Consider the following 26602-nt stretch of genomic DNA (forward strand, 5'->3'; position numbering starts at 1 on the left):
TCGCCGGCCAGAGTGACCCAGTGGGCGGGTAGCTGTGAGCTTGAGGAGCAGGGCGGGTGCCCTGCCCGGAGGTGAGGTCTTGTGCTCCCCCCCATCACCCACCCCTGCACTCGGTGCTCTGAACTCCTCCCCTCTCACTGTCTCTCAGCCCCGCCTGTCCTGGGATCTGTGGTTCCCTGGAGCCTCCCTCTCGTCAGTAAATACTCACCCCCTCCAGCAGGTGCCACAGATCCCAGACTACAGGAGCCCACCCCTGCCGTGACTTTGAGCCACATGCTTGGTAGCCAGCCACCTGCCCAGACGAGCCTCCAAGTCGCACGTGGCACAAACAGGGTTGCAGGTTAGAACCCAGGTGTTTGGATGCGGTCAGAAACTCATCCCACTCACTGCCACGGAGGGGGGCATGACCAGCGTTTCATCTAACTACAACTTCCAGAGCCTTCCACATTGCCAGCCAGGAAGAGTCAACCTGGCCGGGTCGGCCCGTGACTCCCCGCTCAGCTTCCCGCCTCACCCAGGGACCGTCTTGTTCTGCCACTGCTTGGGGCTGTTCCCGGGCCCCATCCCCTGTCATCGTGAAGACCGAGAGGCGGGAGAAGGGGGTAAGAGTCCGGTGGGACCCACGGGGGAGCTCGCGCTGGCTGAGCCCTCTAGTGGGTAAGGAGACTAACCTGGAGAGCAGGTTCTGCCAAAACATGCCGACTCTGAGTGCTGCCCTTGGGGAGAGGGAGAGGAAGGAAAACATCTCCTCAGCTCCAGCTACGTGCTGGAAGCCTTCACGTACATTATCTGACTTTGTCTGCATAACAGCGCAGCCCTGAGGGGTTTCTGGTAATTTCCGTAGGGAGGAGGAAGTGAGCCCAGAGAAGTCAAGTAACTTGCTTGAAACCATCCAGCTTGCCGGCCTTAGAGCTGAGACGTGCAGGCCACTGCCTGACTCTAAAGCCAGCGCTTATTCTAGAAGACTTGAGAAAGGTCTTAAAATTGCCTCCAGAGTAGGAGAAGATGGGGAGATCCGTGAGACTTCTGCTTTGCCTTCCAGCATAACAAGAGAGACACCTGGCGGCCTAAGGTCAGCGCACATGAGGGAAAGGATTCTTTCCTGGGGCTGCCGAGGGAAGGACCTGGCACCTACCTGGGACAGAGCCATGCTCCCCAGGGAGCCCCTCCACCTCCAGGCTCACGCCCCTGCCATCCTCAGGCCTGGAGTCCAGGGGCTTGGGAGGGCAAGTCTGACCCGGGGCCCCAGGGCGTGGCATCCTCCCGGGGCGAACCTTGGAGCAGGTGTTTTCTTGAAATGTAGCGGACGGGTGCCACCGCCATGGGAACACGGGAGCGTGCTGCCGCGGGCACGTGGGGCCCAGAGGCCTGGTGGGAGACTCACGGGTGTTCACGCGGGACACCTGTGTCACGCCTTCCACCTCCGCGCTGTCTCCTGGCTTCTGTCTGGCGTGCGTTCCTACCCAGGCGTGCGGCGGCTCCTTCCCAGGGAGGAGGCCTAGAGCTGCAGAGAAAACCAAACTGATAAGCCATAGATTTCGGAATCAGACACATCTGGTTTTGACTTCCGACGTCATCGTTTACCAGCGTGACCTGGAATGGGTCCCTTTCAGTTTATCTGTGTCTCACCTGTATCACGGAAAATCTGCCCCCCAGATGCGAGATCTAGTTCCCGATCATAGCGTTCTCCAGATCCTTCCATCTCCTAAATACCACGGAGTGCCCCCCGGGATTCAGCCACAGCCTTCTGGGGCCCTTACTCACACCCATCCCATCCCCTGGTTAACCTCGTCTGGCTGTTTAGGGCCTGGTGGCTCCAAACATCGAGGTCTTGGGCCTGGGCCTGTCTCTACATCAGCTTCCCGGGAGCTCCCCTGTGACCTCTCATAGACTTACTACCTCCACACAAACACCCAAACACACATCTCTCTGTATCTCCCACCTCAGGGGAGATGACCAGCCTGCAGCCACCCCGGCCAGAGCTCTGAGGGGACCCACAGCTGCCAGTGGGCCCCGGGAATTCTGCCTCCCTCACCTCACTTGCTGTGGCTCCCACCTTCCCGGCACAGCTTCCTCCACCTCTTCTCCCCCGCACCCCTCCCCCAGTTGCCTGCCCGTCCAGTGGGATCCTGATTGACACCCCCAACCTCTCAGCATGAAGCCAGGCCCCTGGCCTGACCCTCGTTCCCAACTCCACCCCCGGCTCTCCCTCCAGGCCCCGCACCAGTCTGAAAGGCAGCGCGCGCTCTGTGAACACAGGCTCCCCTTCCCCACGCGGCTCCCACCCTCGCACCGTGAAGGAAGCTCTTTCTCCTCCTTAGTCTGCAAAACACAAGGGGCAGAGCTGTATCTGTCATATTCTAACCTTCGCATTCATTCATTCATTTTGAGAGACAGAGTTTGATCACAAGCGATGGGGCAGGAGGAGGAGAGAGAATCCAAAGCCAACTCCCCACTGAGCGTAGGGTCCGACGTGGGGCTCGATCCCACAACCCCAAGATCAGGACCCAAGCCGAAACTGAGAGTCCAACGCCCAGCCGACTGCGCCATGCCGGCGCCCCTCCTACCATTTGCATTTTTAAAAAAGGAAGACAGTGTGTATGTGCAGACGCCTGTAAATGCATAACGTGTTTCTGGAAGGATGCACAAGAGAATCCTTGCCTGCCAGCCAGGCCACTGGGGAAGGTGGACGTGGATGGGAGGGAGACCGGCTTTTCACTGTGTTCTTACACTTTTTGCTGTTCCTATTTTCTTTTTACAATTAGGTGTTCGTTAGTATATTCTCAGAGTTGTGCCACCATCACTGCTGTCTGGTTCCAGAACATTCTCATCACCTGGGGGAAAAAAAAAAAAAAGCCTGTACTCATGTGTAGTCACTTCCCATTCTCCCTCCCGCCCCCTTCCCCCGCAACCACTGTCCTACAGGGTTGACCATTCTCAACATTTCATATCCATGAAATCGTACCCCGTGTGGTCTGTCGTGGTTGGCTTCTTTAATCTGGCGTGTTTTCATGACCTGTCTGTGTCGCAGCGTGCGTCAGCACTTTGTTCCTTTTTGTGGCAGAGTAATAACCCACTGTGTAGACATGCCACCTTCTGTTTGTCCATTGTCCGCCGACGGCCGTCGGGCTTCCACCACCTTTCGGCTGCTGGGAGTGATGCTGCTGTGAACGTCCGTACACGGGTTTTTGCACAGATCTCACGTTCTCACTTTTCTTAGATACGTACCTACGAGTAGAACTGCTGGCTAATATGGGAACTCTGTTTAACATTTGGAGGAATTGCCAAGCTGTTTTCCAAAGTGCCTCATTTGATGCTTCCATCTCCAGTGCACGAAGGTTCCAGTTTCTCTCCTTCCTTCCTAACACTTGCCTCCGCAGCCTCGCGGATGTGAAGCAGTATCTCTTTGTGGCTGTGATTTGCATCTCCCTAATGACTGCTGATGTTGAACATCTTTTTCTGTGCTCATTGGCCACCTGTCTACCTTATTTGGGGAAATGTCTATTTGGATATTTTTTCTATTTTTAAATTCAGTTAATTGTCATTTTACTGTTGAGTTGTGAGTGATCTTTATATATTCTGCATACTAATCCCTCATCAGGTACATGATCTGCAAGAATGTTCTCCCACTCTGTGGGTTGTCTTTTCATTTTCTTGGCAGTATCCTTTGTAATGCAGAAGTTTTAAACTTGGTAAAATCCACTTTCCCTATTTTTCTCTTATTGTTTGTGCTTTTGGTGTTTCACCTTAGGTCAGAAAGATTTACAGTTGTGTTTCCATTTAGGGGTTTTGTAGTTTTAGCTCTTACATTTTGCTCTCTGGTTCATTTTGAGTTAATAGTTAACATATATAGTTAATATATATAGTTAACACTATATATAGTGTTGAGGTAGGGGTCCAGCCAAATGCTTTGGAACATGGATATTCACTTGTCCTTGCCTTGTCCGTTAAAGGACTGTTCTTTCCCACTGAATTTGTCTTTTCACCCATGTCAGAACTCAGTTAACCATAATGTGAGAGTTTATTTCTGGACTCTTAATTCTGTTCCACTGATCTAACTGCATGTCTGTCTGAATACCCGTGCCACACATTCCTGATTAATGTAGCTTTGCAGTACATTTTGAAATGGATAAGTGTGAGTCCCCTGCCTTTGTTTTTTTCTTTTTTCAAGACTGTTTGGCTGTTCTGGATCCCTTGCATTTCGGTATGAGTCTTCGGGATCAACTCGCTAGTTTCTGCAACAAAGCCAGCCGAGATCTCGACAGGCTGCGCACCGAATCTGGAGATCGATTTGGGACTTTTGCCATCTTAACAGTATTAAGTCTCTCGATCCATGCACATTTCAGAGTCTCACTTTCAGATGGTTTATGGCTAGTATATAGAAAGATAATTGATTTTTGTGTATTGATCTCATATTATGCAACCTTGCTGAACACTGTATGTTTTTATACCCTAAGATTTTTTTTTAACTATATACATATATCATCTGTTCACAAAAACTGTATTTCAGAAACCTCAGATAAGAAAACAAAAAGCAGGGACGCCTGGGTGGCTCAGTGGGTTAAAGCCTCTGCCTTCGGCTCAGGTCATGATCCCAGGGTCCTGGGATGGAGCCCTGCATCGGGCTCTCTGCTCAGCGGGGAGCCTGCTTTCTCTTCTCTCTCTGCCTGCCTCTCTGCCTACTTGTGATCTCTGTCAAATAAATAAAATCTTTAAAAAAGAAAAGAAAAAAGAAAAAGCGAAAAAACCTCAGGGAGACTTTTCTCCTGCTCTGCACCCCTACTGTTACTTTCCTGTAAGGTTTGGAGGGGGCCAGGGTCGGTTCTGGCCTCCGAGGCTAGGACGGCGCACCTCCTGGCACATTTTAGCCAACCTTTAAATAATCCTATGGGCCGAGTGAATGAATGAACCAAGCAGGAAGCAGTTCAGGCGGCCCACATGGTCCACCTCTGAAGTCCTGTGTCGTTGGCAGAGGCTTTCCCACTGCGAAGCTGTGATCTGCCGGTAGCTTCTACCTAGTGGCTCTGGATTTGCGCTCTGGGGAGAGACAGGATCGCTCATCCTTCCCCACGGCAGCCCCTCAGATCCACGGTGACAGCCAGAACATCAGATGTGCGTGGCCAGCGGTAAAGGCAGAGAGAGATGCTAGTTACTGTTTTCACGGTCTTCACAGTATTTCTCCCGCTGTCCTCTGCCGCAGATCTCTCCTCCGTGGCCCCACATCTTTATTTACCCGCTCGCCTTTCACGGCACTGTCTCTCTGGACTTCTCTCCAGTTTTCTTCTCTTACACACTTGGTCAAGGTAGGCGGGGGGAGGCAGGCAGGTAGTTAAGGAGTATTCTTAATGGTTTGTATAAGAAGCAGCGGTGCGTTGTGCCCCACGTCTACGCCGCATTGCCCTTATAACCAGTCGGAACCGCCCTGTGGGATCTGTTCATCCAGCTTTGAGCCGCGTAGAGGAATGCGGGTAGTCTCCGTCTGCTCCCGGCGATGGGGAGTGGGGTGGGTGTGATTCCTCCCCACGGGACTCCGTTTGCGAGTTGGAAGTTACTGTGGAGCAGGACCTTGAGAAAGAAAGCTGGTGCTGGCAGCTGGGCTGGCACACCTGCTCCCAGTCTCTCCTCCCTCCCCATTGCTCCAAGGGCCGCCAGGGTGCTGGAAAAGGGAGCTCCCTTCTCCCTGGGGTCCTCTCGCGTCTCCCATGGAACTCACAGCAAACGTTCTCACTGCCACTGTGATCTCACTCCTTCCTTTTACGTGGCTGTGTTCAATGAAAGTTAGAGCTATAGAGCCGGGGCCCCGTATGCGCCTGTTTGGGGTGGAATCTTGGTCATTGTCTGCTGACTTCCCGTGGGCCACGGGGCTCTTCTTGTTTTGCTCTTCAAAGACCCTGAGTGAGACAGATCCAGTCTTGTCCCTGAAGCTCTTGCTGGTCCCTGCTAGCCTGTAGTCCAGCAGCGCACATCGATTTGAAAATTCTGTTAATGGTCCGTGTTTATTTCTAAATCATTAGCTTGTACATTGCTGGGGCACAGGCTGATGGGTTGTTCACGAGTGGGACGTTGCCGCCACGGTATCTTAGATGTGGTTTAAGTGTCTCTCTGTCCCCAAGACTTGAACCAGAGGAGGACAGTCTGCGGGGCGCTGGGAAGAGAATGCTGCCTTTGGATTTTTTTCTAGAAAAGTTACCGATGTTTTCTCTGATTCTGTACCCTCCAGAGTATACTGGCTGCTTGATAGGGGAGATTCTCACAGTTCATTTCCACAGTTCAGCGAGGAGGGAGTCATTCCCTAGACAGATGAAGAGAACAAGGGGTAAATAGTTTCAGGAACCAGCCTCCAGACCCTCCAGCAAACATGCCCCGGGGCTGGCTTCAGACCAGAGGTTCTGTTCCTTCCAAGCACACATTCTTTCCACTGACTGCGCGGCCCCAGGCATAGTGCTGGGGCATCGTTGTAGCCTTGGTGGGGATCCCTAGGGGCCTGGCTCTGGGCCTGGTCAGTTTCCGCATCTGAGAAGTGCTGTTGCCAGTCCGGGGGCTCTGTCACCGTCCACAGCAGCCAAGGTTTATTCTTCCCGCCTTTCAGACAAGGAAACAGAGGCACAGAGGTTAGTGGTGGCCGAGGTAGTTCAATGGCGCTGCTGTTGGAACCGGGACTCGACCCTGATCTTCGGGCACCACAGCCAGGCCCTTGACCCCGTGTGGCACTGCCTTCCCTTCCAGCCGTGCCTGGCAAGGCCGGGTGGCTCCCTGGAAAGGTGAGCCTTTTCCATGTCAGAGTATACGACACCAAGTGAGAGGCGAGACCTGTGTGTTTTGTATTTTGGGAGGCAATCCCTAGGTAAAAAGTCCACACCATTGTCTCTGTCTGTGTGTCACAGCTGGTGTGACAAGGCGCCGGTGTGGGCCTATGGCCAGAGCCCACCTGGGCAGGGCCTAGGCACCTGCAGCCCCCCCCATCCCCACCACCCCCAGCTGACTGTACCAAGGATTAGCAGCCTCGTCACTGTGGGCCGAGTGTGCAGCTGCTGTGGCACCCCGACCGAGGCCACCCTCAGGGAGGTTCGGGGGTCACTGGTACACAAGCAGGACATTCATTGTCAAACGATAGCAGCGACAGAGTGTTCTGGGCCTCCCAGGTGCCCGGCCCAGTTAGAGGCACATTCTCCTTTGTAAAACTCACCAAAAGCCCTTGAAGAGTTCTTTTTTTTTTTTAAGATTTTATTTATTTATTTGACAGAGAGAGATCACAGGTAGGCAGAGAGGCAGGCAGAGAGAGAGGAGGAAGCAGGCTCCCCGCCAAGCAGAGAGCCCAATGCAGGGCTCGATCCCAGGACCTGGGATCATGACCCAAGCCGAAGGCAGAGGCTTTAACGCACTGAGCCACCCAGGCACCCCTCTTGAAGAGCTCTTGTCTTCTCCATTTTGGAGACAACATCACCCAGTCATTTCATCTCCAGCCCCCACCCCCGCCCCCACCGCCCCCTCCCCGGAGTTCTCTTGTTCTGACGAGGAAGTTTGCTCTTCCCTAAACTAGGCCGGAGCCGGGCTCTCATGCTTCGGACTTTTTAGAGTGGATGAAATGGGAGCTAGTGATCGCTTCCTTGAAGCTCTTAATTGTAGGAGGCAGCCTTCCCGCGCCGATCCTGCGAAGCGCCAGGTGCTACAGAGCTCAGCGGTGAGTTCCAGGGAGTCTCTGAGTCCAGGCGGCCGTCTCTGCCCGGAACCGATGCTGCCCAGGCAGCCCCGTGTGTTAGTGAGGACCCGGATGCTGGGTACAGAGCAGGAGGCGCCACTGTACGAGGTCTGTCCCCGTGGGATAGACCACGGGGTGGTGGAGAGAGGCTCGTGCCCGTGGCTCGTCATCACACGGTGTGAGAAGTGGGCAGAGAGGGATTCACAGAGAGCTCAGGTGGCGTGAGGACTGAGTGACCAGCGGGGCCTGGGGAAATCAGGAGGACGCCACCCAGGAGGTGTCACCTAGACTGACTCAAGAGGGAGGGCTGGGTTCCCCCGTGCCTGGAGTGAAGGGCATTCCCGGCAGAAGACCTCGCCTAGAAAGACCCAGAGGCGTGAAGGGGCGTGGTGTGGGGGGGGGACCGAGGCTTGGTGTGGACAAGCGCGGTCAGTGGTGGGATTTGGTGGGAGATGAACTTAGCGTAAGTCAAGGGCTGTGTGGGCAAGTGTTCTGGGACCGCAGCCTGGGGAGTGTGGATGGAAGTCTGGGAGTGAGGAGAAGCCATTAGGGCAGAGTGGCTCTGTGTTTTTTCCTGAGGGCTGGGACAGTGGGCCGGGGCCCCTGTGGAGGACATGTCCCGCTTGGTGGCAAGGAGATCTGCTGGGCACTGGCCTATAGTGTCCACGCTGGAAGTAACAGGGATTTGTCACCTAAGGCTAAAGCATCAAACGAAGGAAAGAGATCCTAATTCTGAAATCGATTTCTGAGGCCAAACGATCAGGACTTCTCCATTGATCGGTGGTCAAGGCTGGTGGTCAAGGCGGATTTATCCATCTGTAAATATCACACTGTTGTGTCCTTTCTTCCGTCCTGTGCAAAGCATCTCCCGGTTCAAATTCAGCTTCTCGTCCTCCCCACATTTCCTTCCTCTGCAGAAATCAGGAGAGCGCTACTGAAAAGTTGAGTACCAGCCCCCAAAGCCTCAAACCCATTAATGTTCTGAGTTACAGGTGGGTGAGGGACTCTTGTAGGCAATGTCCCCTTAAGACAGCAGCGTGCCCCTCAAAAGTTACAGTCCCCCACCATGGGTGCTGGTTATGGGACTGTTGGAAGGGGTTAATTCTTTTTGTTTTTAAAAGCTTCTTTTTTCTTAAAGTTTTTATTTATTTGTCAGAGAGAGAGAACACAAGCAGGGGGAGTGGCAGGCAGAGGGAGAAGCAGGCTCCCCACTGAGTAAGGAGCCCGATGCAGGACTCGACCCCAGGACCCCGGGACCGTGACCTGAGCTGAAGGCAGACGCTTAACTGACTGAGCCACCCAAGCATCCTGGGGTTAATTATTTTAAAAGTGATGTGGCAGTTTGTACAAAAAGTAATGCCTTGAGTGTGTAGATTCTCTTCTAACTGACCCTCTGAAAATGACACATAATTTGGTTCCTGTTTGTGTGGTGTCTCACCTTCTAAATACATCACGGGTCGGGAATGGTCTCCAACACTGAAAACTAGCCTGTGAACAGCTCTAGGCGGTCAGATTTTCGTTGTTCTATTCTGCAGGGCTCCTTCGGCAGACATTCTGGTCGTTCCCTTCTCCTGGGCACAGGAAATAAAGTTCAAAGAGGCAGAGAATATGTAGCTGGCTTAGTATTTCCGAATGCGCGACAGAGCCCTGTCGTAAATGCGCTTTTCTGGTTTCAAGTCCTGTGCCCTTTCTGGTTGATCATCCCGCCTTCCCCCTGCCCTCCCTGCCTGTGACAAAAAAATAGTTAAAAAAAAAAAAAAGTCCTCCGGCCCTCATGATATTGGTTGTTTATTCCTTATTTTTACTTCACGCTGGCTTAGTGGTGTGACCTCCCTCGGACTTGGACCAGACGGCTCGCCAGATGAGGCCGCCGTAACAAGCAACCCCAGGTCTCAGTGGCCTGTGGCAACAAAAGACCACGTCTCGCCCATGTGACGTATTAGCTGTGGGCGGCCGTGATGGCCATGGGGCCGTGTGTGGTCTTCGTCCAGAGAGTCCGGTGAGCGAAGCGGCCCCCGTCAGGTCGCGCCGGCCCCACAGCAGAAGACAGGAGCGCGGCGCGCGAACCACACGATCGCTTTTAACAGCGTCTCCGGCGTGGCACGTGGCACTGTCGCCGGCATCGCATTGGCCAAAGCGGCCCCCGCGGCGACACCTGCCATCAGTGGGGTGGGAGAGCACCCGCGCGTGGAAGGTGCTGGTCCCCCATCAGTCACGTGGCAGTGACAGAGGTGTGCGGTCCGCCCCACGGGGCGGGTGGACGGTGACGGGCAGCGACAGCTCGAGATTGCATGCGACTCCCAGGACCGCAGAGCGCGGTTCTGTCGATTCCCCCACGGCCGGGCGCCTGCACAGCGCCGTCACCATCTCTGGGGTTGCACCGGGGACTCCGTGAGCTCATCTCCAGACCTGGCCTCTGCGTGTGTGTGCTACTGTGAACACCTGCGGGTTGTCGCCAGTTTCTAACGCGGGGGTTTTGGTTTGGTTTGGTATCGTTTGGGGATTCTTTTGGTTGGTTTTTTTGGGGGGGTGTTCTTGGTCGGGGGCTTTTTTTTGGATTTTTTGCTCATAAAGATTTTACTTTTAGGCCATCTCTGCTCCCAATGTGGGGCTCAGACTTAACAACCCCAAGATCAAGAATCACACGGTCCACTGACCAAGCCAACCAGGCCCCCCATTGTTTCAGATTTAGAATAAACTACCTTTCTCTATCCATTTTTTTAAGATTTTTTTTTTTTAATTTGAGAGACAGACAGAGAGAGTGTGAAAGGGGAGAAGGTCAGAGGGAGAAGCAGACTCCTCGCTGATCAGGGAGCCTGACGTGGGACTCGATCCCAGGACTCCGAGATCATGACCTGAGCCGAAGGCAGTTGCTTAACCAACTAAGCGCCCTTCTCTATCCATTTTAATGCTTAGTGCAAAAAAGCCAAACTCAGCGTGGCAGAGATGGTGTTGCTGGGAGGGTCACTGTTGGGTCAGGGAGACTGGAGAGCAGCCACCCGGCTTCCTGCTTGGGCGGGGGGTGGGGCGCCCAGCTCGCTGCCGGGGGCGGCTGGAGAGCGTGGTGGGGCGCGTGCAGAGGGGAAAGATGCTTCTGGTGTGCTCGCTCCAGCCAAGGGGCTGTCCACACGTCATCGCATTCACTTCCGCAGGTAAAACCTGATGGATTGAGGCAAGTTGTCCCGCCCGCATGAGAAGGTAGCAAGCGCCTCCTGCGTGCTGTTGGGGAGGAAAGGCGGTGGAGACGGAAAGCATAGCGTGGGCTTTCAGGGAGCCCCACCCGCAGTCCTAGAACCCTAGGACGATCCCAGCGGATGATGGGAGTGTCCCGCAGGCAGGCGGTGGCGGGTAGATGGGTCAGCTGAGCCTCAAGGATGGGAGGAACATTCCAAGGAGGCGCCTTCCGGGCTGTGGGGAAATTGCTCTCCTCCGCGGGGAACAGGGAGTAACCGGGCGTGGCAGGAGGTGAGGCTGGTCCCTGGAGCAGAACAGGTTTTCCCCGGGGCCGGGGCCAGCGTGTGCCCAGAGCTTCCCTCTGCCCCAGTGCCACCACCTGTGCCCTTGCCCTTGCTCACCGTGGCTTTAAGGGCGTGGGGATGGGGGCAGACTCTCTACCTCCGGCTGTCTTTGCACATGAAGTCGTCGGAGTGTCTAGCCCGGATTCTGCTTCAGACCATCTGCGCCTTAAGGCCACTTCTCAGGGCCACCAGGTGGAGACCGGGCGCACCTGCCACAGACAGGGAGGCGGAGGGTGTAGTCGCAGACAGGATAGGCACGCCCCGTTCTCCGTGCTCTGACTGCGTGGACCCGCCCAGGAAAGCTGCTGAAGGTGACAAAGTCTCTGTCAGGTAGCTAGCCCCTCCATGAGCGCCTTAGCCATGTGACCTCCTCTACCTGCCCGGACCTGGGAGGTGGGTGCCATTACCCCCCTGTACAGATCAGGCCGGCCCCCCGAGCTCCAGGCTCAGAGAGCCCTGCCAGCCAAGGGACCCGGACACCCAGGTCCCCTTCGAGCATGGGTAGGTCTTCGGCAGGGTAGTCAAGGAGGCGGGAGCACGACATAGCGAGTCCCCAGCCGCGGTGTGGGGAAGCCCACCACGGGAAGCACGGAGCTGGGACAGGGAGAGGATTGGCCAGTTCCTCTCTGGGGCCCAGTCCTGGCTGAGGGTTGCCGCCCGTAGTGCATCGGAAGAGTGTGTGAGAGTAGAAAGTCTCAGAATGCCCCGAATCCACAAATCCTACCAGGTTCAGAAATCGTAATCGTATAAGAGGCCTGGGTCGGGGACCTCGTCGAGCAGAAACTCAGCCACACGTGGAGTACTCATCACCTCTTAAGAAACCTCATCGTCGTCGGGGCACCTGGTGGCTCAGTCGCTAAGTGTCTGCCTTCGGCTCAGGTCATGACCCCGGGGTCCTGGGATCGAGCCCCACATCGGGCTCCGTGCTCAGCGAGCCTGCTGCTCCCCCAATAGATAAATAAAATGTTAAAAGAATCCTCGCTGTCCAGTGGCTTCATGAATTAATGAAGCTCGTTGGCCTGACCTTGTTCTCTCGGGACTGGCTTTGAATTATCCTGCATTTGTGGCAAGGGGACAGGCAGGAAGGGAACCCAGAATCACGGTCCCTGTGTAAGCCTATCAGCTGCTCCGACCAAGTACCGCATACTGAGCCGTGTAAACAACACGCATTGATTTATTACGGTTCTGGGGCCTAGAAGGCCAAGATCAAGGCGTGAGCAGTATCAGTTCCTTCTGAGGCCTTGAGGGAGAATCTGCCCCAGGCCTTTCTCTTGGCTTCAGGTTTGCTGGTGTTCCTTAGTTTTTAGAGGTACCGCTTTAGTCTCTGCCTTCATGTTCACATGGGGTCCACCCTGGGGGTTTGACTATGTCTGGGTTCAGTGTTCCCCTTTCAGTAAGGACAGGGTCATAATGGATCAGGACCCACTCGAATAACGTCATCTTAACTTGCTTCCCTGCAGAGGCCTTATTTGTACATAAGGTCCCACTGATAGGTGTTGGGGACCAGGACTAAAGCCTCTTTTCAGGGAGCACGGTTCAAACCATAAGTTGAACTGTCCCCAACTGCTGTGTAACTCCTGCGCCCTCCCTGTCAACAACCCCGATGGGAGAAACGGGATCCTTCCGGATCCCATCCTTTGTCCACTACAGAGGAGGCCGCTACCCTTTGCACTGGGGGTACTGAGGAAAGCCCCCAGGAAAGCCAGGGACCCTCCCAGCACGGGTCCTGAGCTGAGCAGAGAAGCTTCTGTCGGTGCCTGGAGTCACAAAGAGTAGCCAAAGCATCCGACCTGTGGCCTGGGCAGAAACTCCCTCCCCGTGAGCCCATTGCTCTCCAGAGGGAACAGAAAGACCCAGAGCGCAGGGAGTGTGCCAGACGTCCGCAGACGGAACTCCAAGTGCACTTTCACTCAAAGCATCTGCACGCGGGGAGTTAAGATACAAATGAGATACTACTATTAAGACATTTTCCAAATTTTGCAGTAGATGCTGGAGAAGAGTCACACGTTATGATCGCACAGTCCGGAATTTTACATGTGCCTTAATTTGAGGTACACACATTGCTAACAGCTTTATTGAGATGTAATTCACGTACCGTCATTCACCCTTAGGAAGTCTGCAGCCCATTGATTTCAGCCTAGTCAGAAAGTTGTGTGACTGTTAGCGCAATCCACTGTAGAACGTCTCTTCGCCCCACAAAGCAACACAGCACCCCTAAGCTGTCCTCCTCCAAACCCCCCATCTTCTCCAGCCCCAGACAACCGCTAACCTACCTCCTCTCTGTAGTTTGCCTGTGTGACTACATTTCATTCAACTCTTTTATATTTTTTTTAAACTAAAAAAAAAAAAAAAGTGAAGGGAGCTAGAAACGAGACAGAGGATGACTTCTACTGGAGAGTGACAGAATTCGAATTTTTGTTTTCCTCTCTCTCTCTCTTTTTTATTTTTTAATATTTTTCTAATTATACAGTGAGCCCCTTTGCTAATACTCAGGGCCGGGGCGGTGGTGGGGGGGGGATACCATTTTATTGTAAAAATAAAGCAAGAACTGTCTTGTCCTTTTTAAGTCATCCTTGGGGATTATTCTGAACACTTCCACGGCACCTAAAGAAAATCACTGTCTTATTTTATGGGAGGAAAATGCATCTGAGTTCCCAGCAACTGACTTCAAAGGGAATTTTGGAGCGTGGCTGGCTGGGACTGGCAATGCTGGTTATCTCTGCCCTGGGTTTCCTGAGACCCGAGTCCTGCTCCCCAGCGTCTTCCTATCCCTCATCAGGTGGCCTCTCTCGGCCCTGAACAAATTGTTGGTTGGCTCCCGCGAGGGACCCTATAATTAAGTCACATCCTTTTGCCTCTTTAATAACATTGGAGGCAGAGCGTATAATTCTGCGAGGGGACAGAAGGAATATGTAATTTAGTGTCCTTTTCCTGAGCCAGTATGAAGTCGGTACATGTAGCATCTTGAATGTTTCAGGTATAAAAAGTGATCGGATGTTTCAACAAGTATGTTACGTGAGCAGAATACGTACCGAGTTCATAGCAAGCAAGGGCTCTTTGGATGTGTGTCTGGCACACTTGGGAGTGTCACGTGTCCCCTTTCGTTGACGAAGAGACGTTCCGCTGGCCCGGCTGGGTGCGTTCACCAATCCTGGCCACCGTCACGAGCCTGGTGCCTAAGCTAGAAACCTGGGGGCCGTCCTTGACTTGTCTGGTTCTTCTGTGCCTCCTATCAGCTCGGTTTGACCCCCTTTGAACGTCACCTCCTATGCGCACTGCGGGCCTTTTGTGGTTTGAGCCCTGCTCCCCTGCCTGGTCGCATCAGCCGAGTGTCCCCATTCGCATCCCAGCACACCCCCACATTCCATGGTGTTGGGGTGTGTTGTGACAGCCCCATTGTGGGTTCTCACCCTAGATCCCATGGATGGAACACAAGAGGACCCGTGAGTATCCTAAGGAGAGTACATCACTGTGCATGCGTGTGTTTTTAGAAGCAGGGCCCTTGGCCCTCATAAGATCCTTAACCAGGACCTGTGAACCCCCAGACTGAAGGGTTTGGCTCTGGGTGTTCGAACATGCAATGTCTCTCCTTCCCACCTGGTGAACTCCTCCTGCAGTTTCTGCTTAAATGTCACCCACTTGCCTGCTTGGTGGCCCTTTCTCAGGGTCCCCATGGCTCTGCTCTTCCCAAGTGGGATTTAGCCCCTTGTTTGCATACCTCTTCCCCCTGCTGGACCACGGCTCCTGGGGCTCGGGGCAGGCGTACTGCCAACTCTTGGTAAACACTCCCAGAGTAAGGACAGCAACCATTTTCTCAGCTGGGCCGTGGGACCAAGGGTCACACGTGGCTGCACAGCCCTGTTTCTGCCCCGCCACCCTCACCAGCTGGGCCCACGGGGATTGTCGCCCCTTCGTGTGTTTGCCACCATCTTCCCCGAGGGGAAGGCCCGGCTGCCTGGCATTTTCGTGAAGAAACCAGACTTCTATCTGCCCTGGGAACTCTCTAGATGCGTGATGATTTCTCAATGACCTCTTGACAAACTTTGAGCTCTTTGTTTTTCTTTTCCTTCTTTTGTCGCCTTTCAGATTGATGCACTGAGTAAAAGAAGCAAAGAAGCCGAGGCAGCCTTCTTGAATGTCTACAAAAGATTGATCGATGTTCCAGGTAAGCCCGTGCCCTTCCAGAAGCCGCCAGTGGGCGTTGTGTGTTGGTGCGTTGGTGGGTCTTGGGCTTATTCTTCTCGGCTTCCCTAAGGGAATTAGACCAGCAATGGCAGCTCCCCAGGAAGTTGGAAATTCTGGGAATATGGATTCTCGAAAACCCAGGCTTCGGATGGGTATGGAAATCAGATGCGCATCTGCTGAAGTTAACCATATAACTTCCCGTTGATGCCTTTGTAAGTGCAGAAACTCAAACCTGTGGGGCTCCCTTTAGCCTCGGTATGCAGTGCTCTGCATTCAGAGAAGAAACAGAACCCATGCCTGTGCCAGGCAGACATGGTGAACGTTCACACTTCTGGACTGACTGATTCCACCTTTGGGAATGGCCCTGGTAGGGCCCCTGGAGCGCCTCCTCCCTCCCAGGTCATCCAGGGAATTAGCATCCTCTGGCCAAGTCTTTCACTTAAGTTATAGCCAAGGGCAAGAGGTAGCCTGTTGGGGACATAGGTGGGTGGTTTCTTCTTGTAAAGGAACTAAAGAGTTAAGGTTTTAATCATGCTTGCTAGACATTCAGAGAGGGAATGGCTTTCCATTCTTTATATTAGAAAAGTGAAGTCGAATTCAGAGCACCTTGACCCACTGACCCCACTGGTCATCTTTTCCCGGGTGTTCCACTCACCTAGAAACCATGGGGAGGTGATGGACACGATCACACGGGTCCCAGCTCAGTCTTGGAAAGACTCAGACCAGAAAATCAGGAAAGTAGTGCGAACGTCCTCCTCTACAGACCAAGGAAGCCAAATTAGCAGCAGTTGGAAGTGCTCACTTACTCTTAGTAATCCTCTGAGCATTACCGACATGACTAGAGCTACTTTTAACAAAGCAGAGCAGAAGCAGACCTCCTTGGTGTCTGTACTTGAATTCCAGTTTGGGTTCACTAGGCTCGGCTCTCCCCTCTGGGAGTGGGAGTTAATGGAGGCCAAGCCAAGCGAGGGGTGGCGGAAAGCACTCTGGACACTCTGGACAGAGAGGAGAGATACGGATTCTCCCGCCAGGGCCTGTTGTGAGGTCTTGGTTACATTCCTTTTCTTCTCTGGCCCTCAGCTTTCTCATCTAGAAAATGGAATAAGGTAGGGGAACAGCCTAGTGATGAGAATGGTTTTCTTTCTTCTAACTTTTCACTGTTTTGGGACCATCTCCAGCCCTTAGTTCCAAAGTGCAGCCTTTTGATTTTCTTCAAGAGTTTGTATCCACCTAGGGGTTTCCCGACCACCCTGGGCAAGGCTTATGAGGAGGCTTCTTCAGGGTAACTAGATCATTTGGTGCCCGACGTGCACTATTTCTCAGAAATTGGCAGCTTGGTGGGCCTGCTTGCATTTTCTTTTTGCAAGTTGTGTGTGGATGACTTAGTTGAAAGGGGACAAGCTTGTTTTGCCTTTGCCAGAGACCCAGAGAGCCTTCAGCTGCTGTTTTCTAAATAACCTACGCTCTCTTTTTAAAAAATCCATTTGTCCCTGGGTCTTCCCTTAGTGAACTTTGTCAGCCGGGCAATCCCTTTAACAAGTTACTGGCTTTCTCGTTTTGCAGTTAGTCTCCATCTAAATTTCTCATAGAGGCAGTTTTTAAATCAACTCTCCTTTTTGCCTGAGCAGGCCTCATTTATAGACCTATAATTTTTATAGAATCTCAAGTATAACGCGGGTAGCTATTCTGTTTTTGTTGCTTTATATCGTACCATCAGCATTTTTCCCATATTGGTGATATTCTTCATAATTACATTTCTGGCTGGAGAATTCAAGTTGGCAGTTTCGGGATAAGGCGGTAGGAGCAAATGACGTTTGATGTTTTCTGTTAAGAGTAAAAGTCGATCAAAGTACATCCACGTGCCCTGTAAGATCGCTTTCACGCACCTCCTAGGTATTTCTTTCTTACAAATGCTGGGGTCTGACACATCCAGCAAGTTCTTTGCAAAGCAGGAATGGAGCTTGGAGCCCTCCACCTGGGTTTTGAAGTCTGCTTATTGCTCAGATGAAGTAATCCTGTGGCTGAGCCTTACAGGAAGGGCCTGGGCAACAGCCTCGCATTTACTGACAGGCAGGCAGGTGGGGGGAGTCCAGGGTTTCACTGTCTGTGTGCTTTCGGCCCCAGTCCACCTGAACCCAGAAACATCAGTGTGGGGGTGGAGAGAGTGTTAAATTCTGGTCATAAGAAAACAGCAACTTACGCGACTTCGGAAAAGTCAGGGCAGCTGTCGGGAATAATGGGGTGGGTATTTCAGCTGTGCATCCTATGGCCGAGCTCCAGGAGCCCGGGAAGAGCCGACAGCTGGCTCCGGGGAGAGGCGGAGACAAAGCGCCAGCAACTAAGGAGGCTGGCCCAGAAATCCGACAGAACCAACCCCCCCACCCCCCCATTCCCCATCCGAACATTTTTTTCTTTAGAGATTTTACTTATTTATTTGTGAAAGAGAGAGAGAGAGTGAGTTAGCAGGGGGAGGAGCAAAGGGGAAGAAGGAATGTCCGGCAGGTTCCTTGCTGAACGTGGAGCCTGATGGGGGGCATGACCTATGACCCTGAGATGATGACCTGAGCCAAAGCCAAGAGTCACTAGCTCCACCGACTGAGCCACCCAGGCGCACCCTCTCTTCCCACCCCTGCACCCCACGATGTGCAAATTTTATTTGTGTCTTATTTCATGCCTGCTGGTCCTACTGAGGAGCAGCTTTGCATTATCACTCTGTGCCCAGGGCTTGGAGCAGGGCCTGGCGTACAGCGGGTGTGATACGTGGCGTGCCCCAAGGTGTGGTGTCATCCCAGAGCCACCCAGGAGTCCTCCGCAGCAGAACTCACCGAGGGGCACACTAGTGGCTCTGAGAGCTCCATCCCAGCTCAGTTCTGAGTCCTCCGAGTGTCTGCTTACGTAGCCGGTAGCTCCTGGGCATGCCCCCCGAATGACTGATGGGCACCCCGAAACCACCCTGTGTCCGGAGGAAACCGGTTCCTCGCTCTGCGTCTCTCGGCGACCAGCACCGCCTTCAACCCAGCTGCTCACACGAGAGCACAGCGTCACCACGTCCTGGCCATTCTGCCTCCAGAATGTTCTCGATTCCATCCACTTCTCTCCACCCCCGCTTCTGCTCTCCGCTTCATAGTTCAGGCCACCCCCTCGTGTCTACCGCCTCTCAAAGTGAGTCTCCAGTCTTGTAGGAATGGCTTATCCTTCACCCCACAGGCAGGCCAGGCTCCATCACAGCGGATACCTTATTCCTGCAGGTGAACCTGAGACCCTCCTACGGGACCTCCCAGGTCTGTCTTAGCCCTTCTCTCACACACACACACACACACACACACACACACACGCGCACGCGCGCCCATCCCCAGCACCCTGCGTTTGCCCCTGTTACAACTCATGGCACTCCACTGTTTTCCCTTCTGGCCCGGCAGGGAGACGGGGATGGGGTCTTGTCCCTCCTCATTTTCCTACTGTCTCCCCCAGTGCCTGCCGTGTCGTGGAAACTCCATAAACATTGGTCGAATGAATCAGTGAAAGACACACCATTTCCTGCTGAGCCCGTGCAGTCTGCCGTTGTTCGCAGCAGACCGCGCTCCCGAGGCTGACAGTGGCCCCCGGGGCCACTCTGGGGGGAGAAGAAACACTGGGCCCTGTGGCTCCGCCCTCTCTCATCTTCCACGTCCCAGATCCCAAGCGATGGCCCTTCTCTTCGCCCAAGTACCTTCGTCTTCGAGACACTGAATAAACGTTTAGATACATAATTGTCCTGATGAGTCCCCCAAACAGTTGAAATAGGTAAGACCCCCCCCCCGCAAATTTACCATCTTCCTCGTTTGCCCCCAGACTATTCTTCATTCCGTGGTCCATTTTGAGGGCATCTTAAGATGCTTTTTATCGGAAATACCCTGCTAACTTTGGCCAAAGCACGCCCTCTTTCCGCACTGCTGCGACGCCTCCCTCCCTGGGGTGAGTTGGTGAGCGCCTCGGAAGCTGTCCCTTCCCTGGGTCCCAGGAACCACGCTGAGCCCCAGGGTTGGAGTCAGGAGCGAATCAGCCCGATGGCTTCTTGTTTCCATGGACTTCGGAGGGCGGGGGAATGTGGGCATTAAAAGCAACCACACACATAGCAATTAAAGTGTAGGTATGACAAGTATTTGGGAGGTAACGCCCACCGGGCTTGGAGTGGAGCTCAGAGAGGGCGGGGCAGGGTCCCAGGCAGCCGCCCTGGGCAGTGACAAGAGGGGCCAAGGACGATGTCATCTAAACAGAAACACTGTCCCTGGTCAAGGGGCCGCTGCTAACAGGCCCCAGTAAGGGGTGCACACCCTCGTGGTCACCTCGCCGGGGAGGCAGGCAGGAGCCTGGTAGGGGATGGGACGGATTCTGGGCTTCATCTCACAGGCAGAAACAGGGGACGGCTTGTGAGCAGGGAAATGACACTCCGATGGGCTTAATAAAAATGTTGTCCTGATTGCAGTAGGGACAATAGATCGGAAAGGTGCCCCAAGGGGACATGGGGAGGGAGAGATGAGGTCACTTGGTTTCGGGTGGCGGGAGTAAAATTAGAGGCAAATATATGGATTTCGCCTGCACGAAGGAGGTAGAGGGATGATTGAGCAATGTGACGGGGCCAGCCCTCACCAGGACGCGGTGGGGTGTCGGGGCTTATACATGGTTTCCTCTGGCTTATTAATGGAAAGGAAGACCAGCAGGGGCAGCTGGGGGCTCAGTCGGTTAGGCGTCGTCCAGCTCTTGATTTTGGCTCCAGTCATGATGTGAGGGTCGTGAGATCGGCATCGGGCTCCACGCTCAGCGGACAGTCTGCTCGAGACTCTCTCTGTCTGTCCCCCTATCCTCTTTCTCTCTAAAATCAGTCAGTCTTAAAGGGAAGACCAATAGACAGTTGGCAGGATGAGCCTCTCTTCCCGACTTCTAGTATCGTCTCTAATCATTGTTCTAATTGAAAGTGGCCTTTGCCTTTATTGTCAATGAGAGCGGTTTTACCTTTCGATTCATAAATAAGTCAGGATTTTACTACGTTTGTCAAGATGGCTTCATCTGTCAGTTTCATCACAGACGTGTTTTATATCATACTGTTCACGGTCAGCCTACAGGGGTAGCTTCAACTTGGACATATTGACGGTTTTTTATTTTCTTTTAATACACCTCTGATTGAGATTTGTATTTATTACTTGGTGCTGAGCTCATGAAGACGTCACAGCCATCTGTCAACAGCATGACTTGGTAAGGAGACCTGGGCGAGGCGCCCCCAGAGGGGGAGTCCCTCCGCGGCCGGTTCACTCAGGAGGCCAGCGTCCCCCTGCGTGGGTGGGCATGTGTTTGTGGGTGAGAGCCAAGTTCACTGAATATTCATCAACAGCAGTGACCCTGAGTGTGCAAGAGAAGGTTCGAGACGTGCTGTTTCTGAAGTCCTAAAACATATTCCCTCGGCCAGCACTTCCTAGCGGTGCTTTTTGTGCCAAGCCCTAGAGCACATAAGGCGCAAACGGGATGGAGCCTTGACCTTCGCCTGCCCCTGGCTGGTTCCTTTCTGCCTGGTGGGAGATTGCCCATTCTTTGGCAAAATACTTCCACAATTAAACAGGCTAAACAGGCAGCCTCCATCCCTGACTTCAGTGGAAGGAAAAATAAATGGTTCCGCTCTTAAAGTGTGATCCTCGCCCATAGCTGGAAATATTTTAGAGCGACCTCTCCAGAAGGCTCTTGCAGAGCTGGACTGGTGCCGTATCTTGAGCAGAGTTATGGTGTGCGTGATCTGCCCGGAATTAACCTGGCGTGGGTGACTTGCTCTTGCTTCTTGGTACTTTTCAGATTATTTTTCTCCCCACAATGAGCATGTGTTTATCTGTATAGTCGGGGGGAATGCATAAATCAGAACAATCACATCTTCATCTCTGAATTGCCCTTATTAATAGAAAACAGCTCAGAATTGAAGCACTAGTCGGTTGAGTGTTTGTAAGACACCAATTTGTGTAAAACACAATTGTGACTTCTCCGTCTCAGTAACATCTTGGCAACGGGGTCTTTTTGAAGTTTAGAAAACAGGGAGAAGAGACCAAGGGGTGGAGCTCCCACCTGTACACGAGGGGCCCAGAGGCTTTCCGCATTGGGGACTAGATTCACCCTAAGAACCTCTGTCTGCAAGTTCCCGTCGCCTTCTTACCTCTGTCCGCGCCGCCCCCCCTCAGCCCCCAACAGAGAATCATCTGTCACTCCTTGCTAAGATGTGGTTTAGGTCTTACAGACACAAACCCTTCAAACACAAAGGCAGTGCCTGGAAGGGTTTATTTTAAGATTTAAATCTGAGGAAGCACATTACCAGCGATATAAAATATTCATTGGCTCATGCAACACTGCTAGAACTCCGTGTTTCACGAGTGCCTGCCCTCCCTTGATTTCCACGGAGCAACTGGACTGCAGGTGTGAGCCGAGGTGTTGGTCTGCAGAAGTCTTGAAGGAGAGTGGGCGAAGAGAGGCCCCTCGGTTTTCAGAACCCGCTCGAAAATGCCCCTGCTCCCAGGTGCTCCTCTGGGAGGCTGTAATTTGCATTTGGGAAAGCCTGCCCTGGTAAATATCCCCGGCCGCCTAGCGTTTGAGGATCCAGAAATAAAGTAGAACGTCACCGTTTTTGAGAACTGCTTTTTAATGCGCCTCCGTAAGAAGACAATAATCGTCTGGGCCTTTGTGCCCGACACTCCAGGTTCGAGGGAGGACACACCATCATTTAAAATTGGAAAATACCATGACATCCATCCTTCCTCCTTCCCCGCCTGCCCCTGACCAAGGATCCCGATGGCAAGACTCTTGGAAAAAAAGAAACGGTATCTGAGGATCTAGTTAGAAACAGCCCTTGCTTCTCATACCAGCATTGAAAAGGACGCACTCCTTGGTGGCATTTTTTAAGACTGTAGGGATGTGGCCGCTCCTGCCTGATCCTGCGAGGCTGCTCCAGTCCGTGTTTTCCAGATCTCCTGGTGTTGGCAGCCAAGCTGGTGCCCAGGCCCCTCCAGCGAGAACTCTGTAACCTCGGGATCCCCTTTGCACATACGCAGTTTACCTTCCTAAAGCATTTTCATTCACACGCGAGAATCAAGCACCAGCCAGCACCCTGATGAGCAGAAGAGGAACCAGGACCAAGCCATGAAGGCTGCGGGTTGCAGATGCCCTCCTGTCTCTCTGCTGGCCCAGAGCTGGTCCCGAAGCAGCCTGGGAACCAGAGGCCAAGGGACAGTCACACTCTGCCCAGCCCTGGGGTCACCGTAAACCAGACAGGGAGATGCTTCTCTACTGCCCTTGCCCAGCTTTACGCAGATTTGGGGCCCGATGAGCATCTTCGTTTTGTGCACCGGAGGTTTGCTGGCCGAGGCATCGCTGCATGTTCAAGAAAGGCAGACGTGACAACATGGGCTTCTGAGCGCCGACGGCCACGTCCGCCTGCCGCCTCTCCTCCTCTGGGCTCTCCCTCCGATCGGCTTCCCGGCCCCTCGACACAGTGCGGGGACTCACCAGCCGGGCCTTGGGGATCCTGGGCTCGCTCGCGCGGGGAGGTGTGTCGCCTCTTCCCCCCTTTGCCGTAACCGGGGTGGTCCTGGCACACTTGATAGCTAGACAGCTTTTCATCAGTTGCTCATCAGCATGCTAATTGCTGTATGACTAATTATGCCCTGAATTCCAGTTGATTTTCTTAATGAGACAGCTGGGTTAATTATGTAATCGTATGATTACATTAGCCTAGAGTGCCCCGGCGCAAAGGAGCGTCTGCTGCGCTGTGATGTCATCGCCGGGATGGCACTCACAAGGGGCACATTCATCCCCCTCCCCCACCCCCCGATGGTGGGGGACAACCCCGCTGCCCGCAGCACTGTCTGCGTAGACGTGGGCTTGGTTTTGGCGAGGTGGTTCTTGCCAGTCCTCGTGGTGTCTCTGGAGAGGCAGCTCAGCCTGTCCACACCCTCCCCAGCGCACCGGGGCCCCGCGAATCAGAAGCCCTGCTTCCCAGCCTCGACCGTGCTCCATGAAGGCCAGCGGCGTCCTCCTTCTAGAACGTACCCTGCCCCCATATTGAGTTTTATCAGAGCGTGCCAGCACTCCCTTTACAGTGACGCTGAGAATCCAAAACAAGAAGACCAGAGGATGTCAGTTCACTTCAAGTTTGAAGAACACAGACGAGCCCCTCTTCCCCATCCGTGTTCTGTTTCATACCTTGTTTCCACCCTGATCTCCGCACACCTCAGACCTCACTGAGAAAGTATATGTGATCAGAGGAGGGTGACATCTGCCAGCCCCTGGCCAGCTCTCTACTCCCCGTGAGAGCAAAACTCCAGAGTCAGTTATGCCTGCTGACCTTCCCCCACTCCCATACCGCCCCCCACATGCTACACTCCTTCCCGACACCACAACCGCCTCTTCCTTGCTGGGCTCCAAATGTGGGCAGTTCCCAGTCTCTGACGAGCCTTTTTCTTTTCTGCATTTACATTCTCTCCCTAAGTAACTTCCTGTGTGTTATCTTCCAGATGCCACCACCGGCCTCATCCGGGCCACCATACCCTCTCGCCCCACTGGGCTCTCCACCTTTCCTGTCCCATCTCCCGGCCGTCCTTTGCACGGCAGCTGGATGGGTCTAAGTCAGTGTCTCCAAACTACTTTTGTTCGTGTCCCCCGAATCTTGACATCATACCCCTTGCCTGTGCTTATGCATTCACTTGTTTAAATGACAGACATTTGTTAATTAGAGGAATGTAGCAAATACATTATAAATCACAAGGTGAAAATGGAATTAAAAGATGTGATGAAGAATAAAAACGACTTCAAATTTATATTTTCTCAGCAGTACAAAAAACTTTGTGCTCTCCCAAAAATACCGTATTTTAAAGTCAGCTTGATAGAGGCATGATTTGCAGACAGTAAGACGCACTGATCTCAAGTGTACAGCTTGATAGCGTGCCCACCCTCCCAGTCAAGACATGGAACCTTCCCATCACCTCCAAAGTTCCCTGCTGATCCCAGACCCCAGCAACCACCGATCTGCTTTCTGTCAGTTTCAATCAGTTTCACTATTTCCGGCGTTCCACATAAATGGAGACCTTGGCATGTTCTCGTCTGTGTCTGACTTCTTCGCCTCAAAGTGCTGTGTTGGGGATCCATCTGTGTCGTCATGGTCCTCTCCTTTTGCGGTGTGGAATGGTGTCCCACCGTGTGGGTAGTAACGTGCTTGTCCATCCACCTGCTGATGGACACCTGTATTGTTTCCGGCGTGAGGGCTGCTGTGAGTAACTCTCTATAAGCATTCATCAGCAGCTGTTGTGTGGGCATACTTTTTAAATACCTAAGACTAGGGGCGCCTTTGCGGCTCCTTCGCCTAAGCATCTGCCTTTGGCTCAAGTTGTGCTCCTGGAGTCTGGGATTGAGCCCCACATTGGGCTCCCTGCTCAGCGGGGAGTCTGGAGTCCACTCCCTCTTCCTCTGCCCCTCTCCCTGCTCATGCTCGCTCTGTCTCTCTCTCATAAATGATCAAAATCGTATAAATACATAAATACAAACACATACATAACTACCGAGGACTGGAATTGCTGAGACATAGGGCGGGCATGCAGTTACAGGTGCAAGAAACTGCCAAGCTGTTCTTTCAAAGCAGTTGTGTTATCTTATCCCCCGGCAGGAAACCAGTGGGCGTTCCGGTTCCTCCACATCCTCTCCATCAATTGGTGTTGTCAGTCTTTTCACTGCTAGACATTCCACAGAGAGTATAGCCTATATTGTTGTGATTTTAATTTGCATTTTCCTGATGACTGATGATGCTGACTATTTTTTCATGCGCCTTTTGGTCATTCTTAGATCTTCACTTATAAAGGGTTTAAAATCTTTTGCCCATTAAAAAAATGGATCGTCGTATTACTGAGTTGTAAATATTTTATATATTCTAGACACAGGTCCTTTGTCAAATATATGCATTGCAAATATTTTCTCCTCATACGAGGATAAGGTTTTGCTTTAATAAAGCCCAAGTTACTCTGATTATTATGGTCTGGGTTTCTTTCTTTTTATGTTCTAAGAAATTATTGACTAGGCTCTTTTTTTTCTTGTGGTTTTCAGTGAAGTTATATAATTTTTATCTTTTACCTCTAGGCCGATAATACATTTTGAGTTAGTTTCTACGTGTGGTTTGAGATTAAGGTCAAGTTCCATTGAAAATTAATGGACAATATGTGTGTGAGATGTTGTCTGGATCCTCTTTTATATATATAATCTATGTATATAGACAGACATGTATGTATCTATCTGTATATATATAGTAAAGGACCATCTATTTTATTTCATTGTTCTGTGTGTCTGTCCTTATGTTAATATTACCCTGTCTTGGTTACTAGAGCTTTACAGTCAGTGTTAATCAGGTAATATAAGTTCTTTATCTTTGGTCTTCTTAAGATTTTATTTATTTATTTATTTAGTGTCAGAGAGCGAGCAAGCGAGAGAGCACACATGTGGGCATGTGTGCCCATAAGTAGGGGGAGTGACAGGCAGAGGGAGAAACAGACTCCCCACCGAGTGAGGGGCCTGATGTGGGACTCAATCCATGGACCCCGGGTTCATGACCTGAGCCAAAGGCAGAGGCCACCTATGTATCCCTGGTCGTCTTTTTACACGTGTGTGTCCTAGAATTTTAATCAGGGTTCCTCTATAGATAATCTTGGGAAAATTGACAATTTAAGACTACCAAATCTTTCCTTTCAAACATGGTGTTTTTATTTAAGTCTTTTGTGATTTCCCTCAGGAATATTTTATAGTTCTCAGCATACAGGCCTGGCACATATTTCATCCAGCATAACCCCAAATAGGCCATGTTTTTGGATGCCATAGTAAATAGTATTTCCTTTTAATTTTCTTTTCCATTTGTCACTTTTATATAGAAATGCACTTAATTTTTATATAATAGTACTATATTTGTGGCCTTTTCACACTCACCTATTATTTCTAAAAGCTTTTTGGTAAATTCCTTGGGATCTTCTATCTTGCATGTTCCTTGTGCGCTCGAAGAGATTGTCTACTTCTTAGATGTTGGGTGGAATGTTCATAAATACCAGATCAAATTGTTTGGTAGTGTTATTGATGTGTTCTGTATTTTTTCCAATCTGTAATGTCAAATACTTCTTTTTCTTTTTCTTGCACTGGCTTGGACCTCAGGTGTGACCAT

The 26602-nt window shown here is 52.2% G+C and overlaps 1 protein-coding gene across 8 annotated transcripts in view; it reads left to right on the top strand.

Moving 5' to 3' along the window:
- CUX1 (cut like homeobox 1) overlaps nt 1-26602 on the top strand; it is a 354106-nt gene that overhangs the window by 176309 nt on the left and 151195 nt on the right. For all 8 annotated transcript variants that reach the window (XM_044232791.1, XM_044232795.1, XM_044232794.1 and 5 more), the window contains exon 4: nt 15304-15382. In XM_044232791.1, coding sequence (XP_044088726.1) covers nt 15304-15382 — 79 coding nt within the window. The remainder of the gene's footprint in view (nt 1-15303; nt 15383-26602) is intronic.

This window comes from Neovison vison, chromosome 14 (assembly GCF_020171115.1).
Source record: "Neovison vison isolate M4711 chromosome 14, ASM_NN_V1, whole genome shotgun sequence".
NCBI classification, from domain to species: domain Eukaryota; kingdom Metazoa; phylum Chordata; class Mammalia; order Carnivora; family Mustelidae; genus Neogale; species Neogale vison.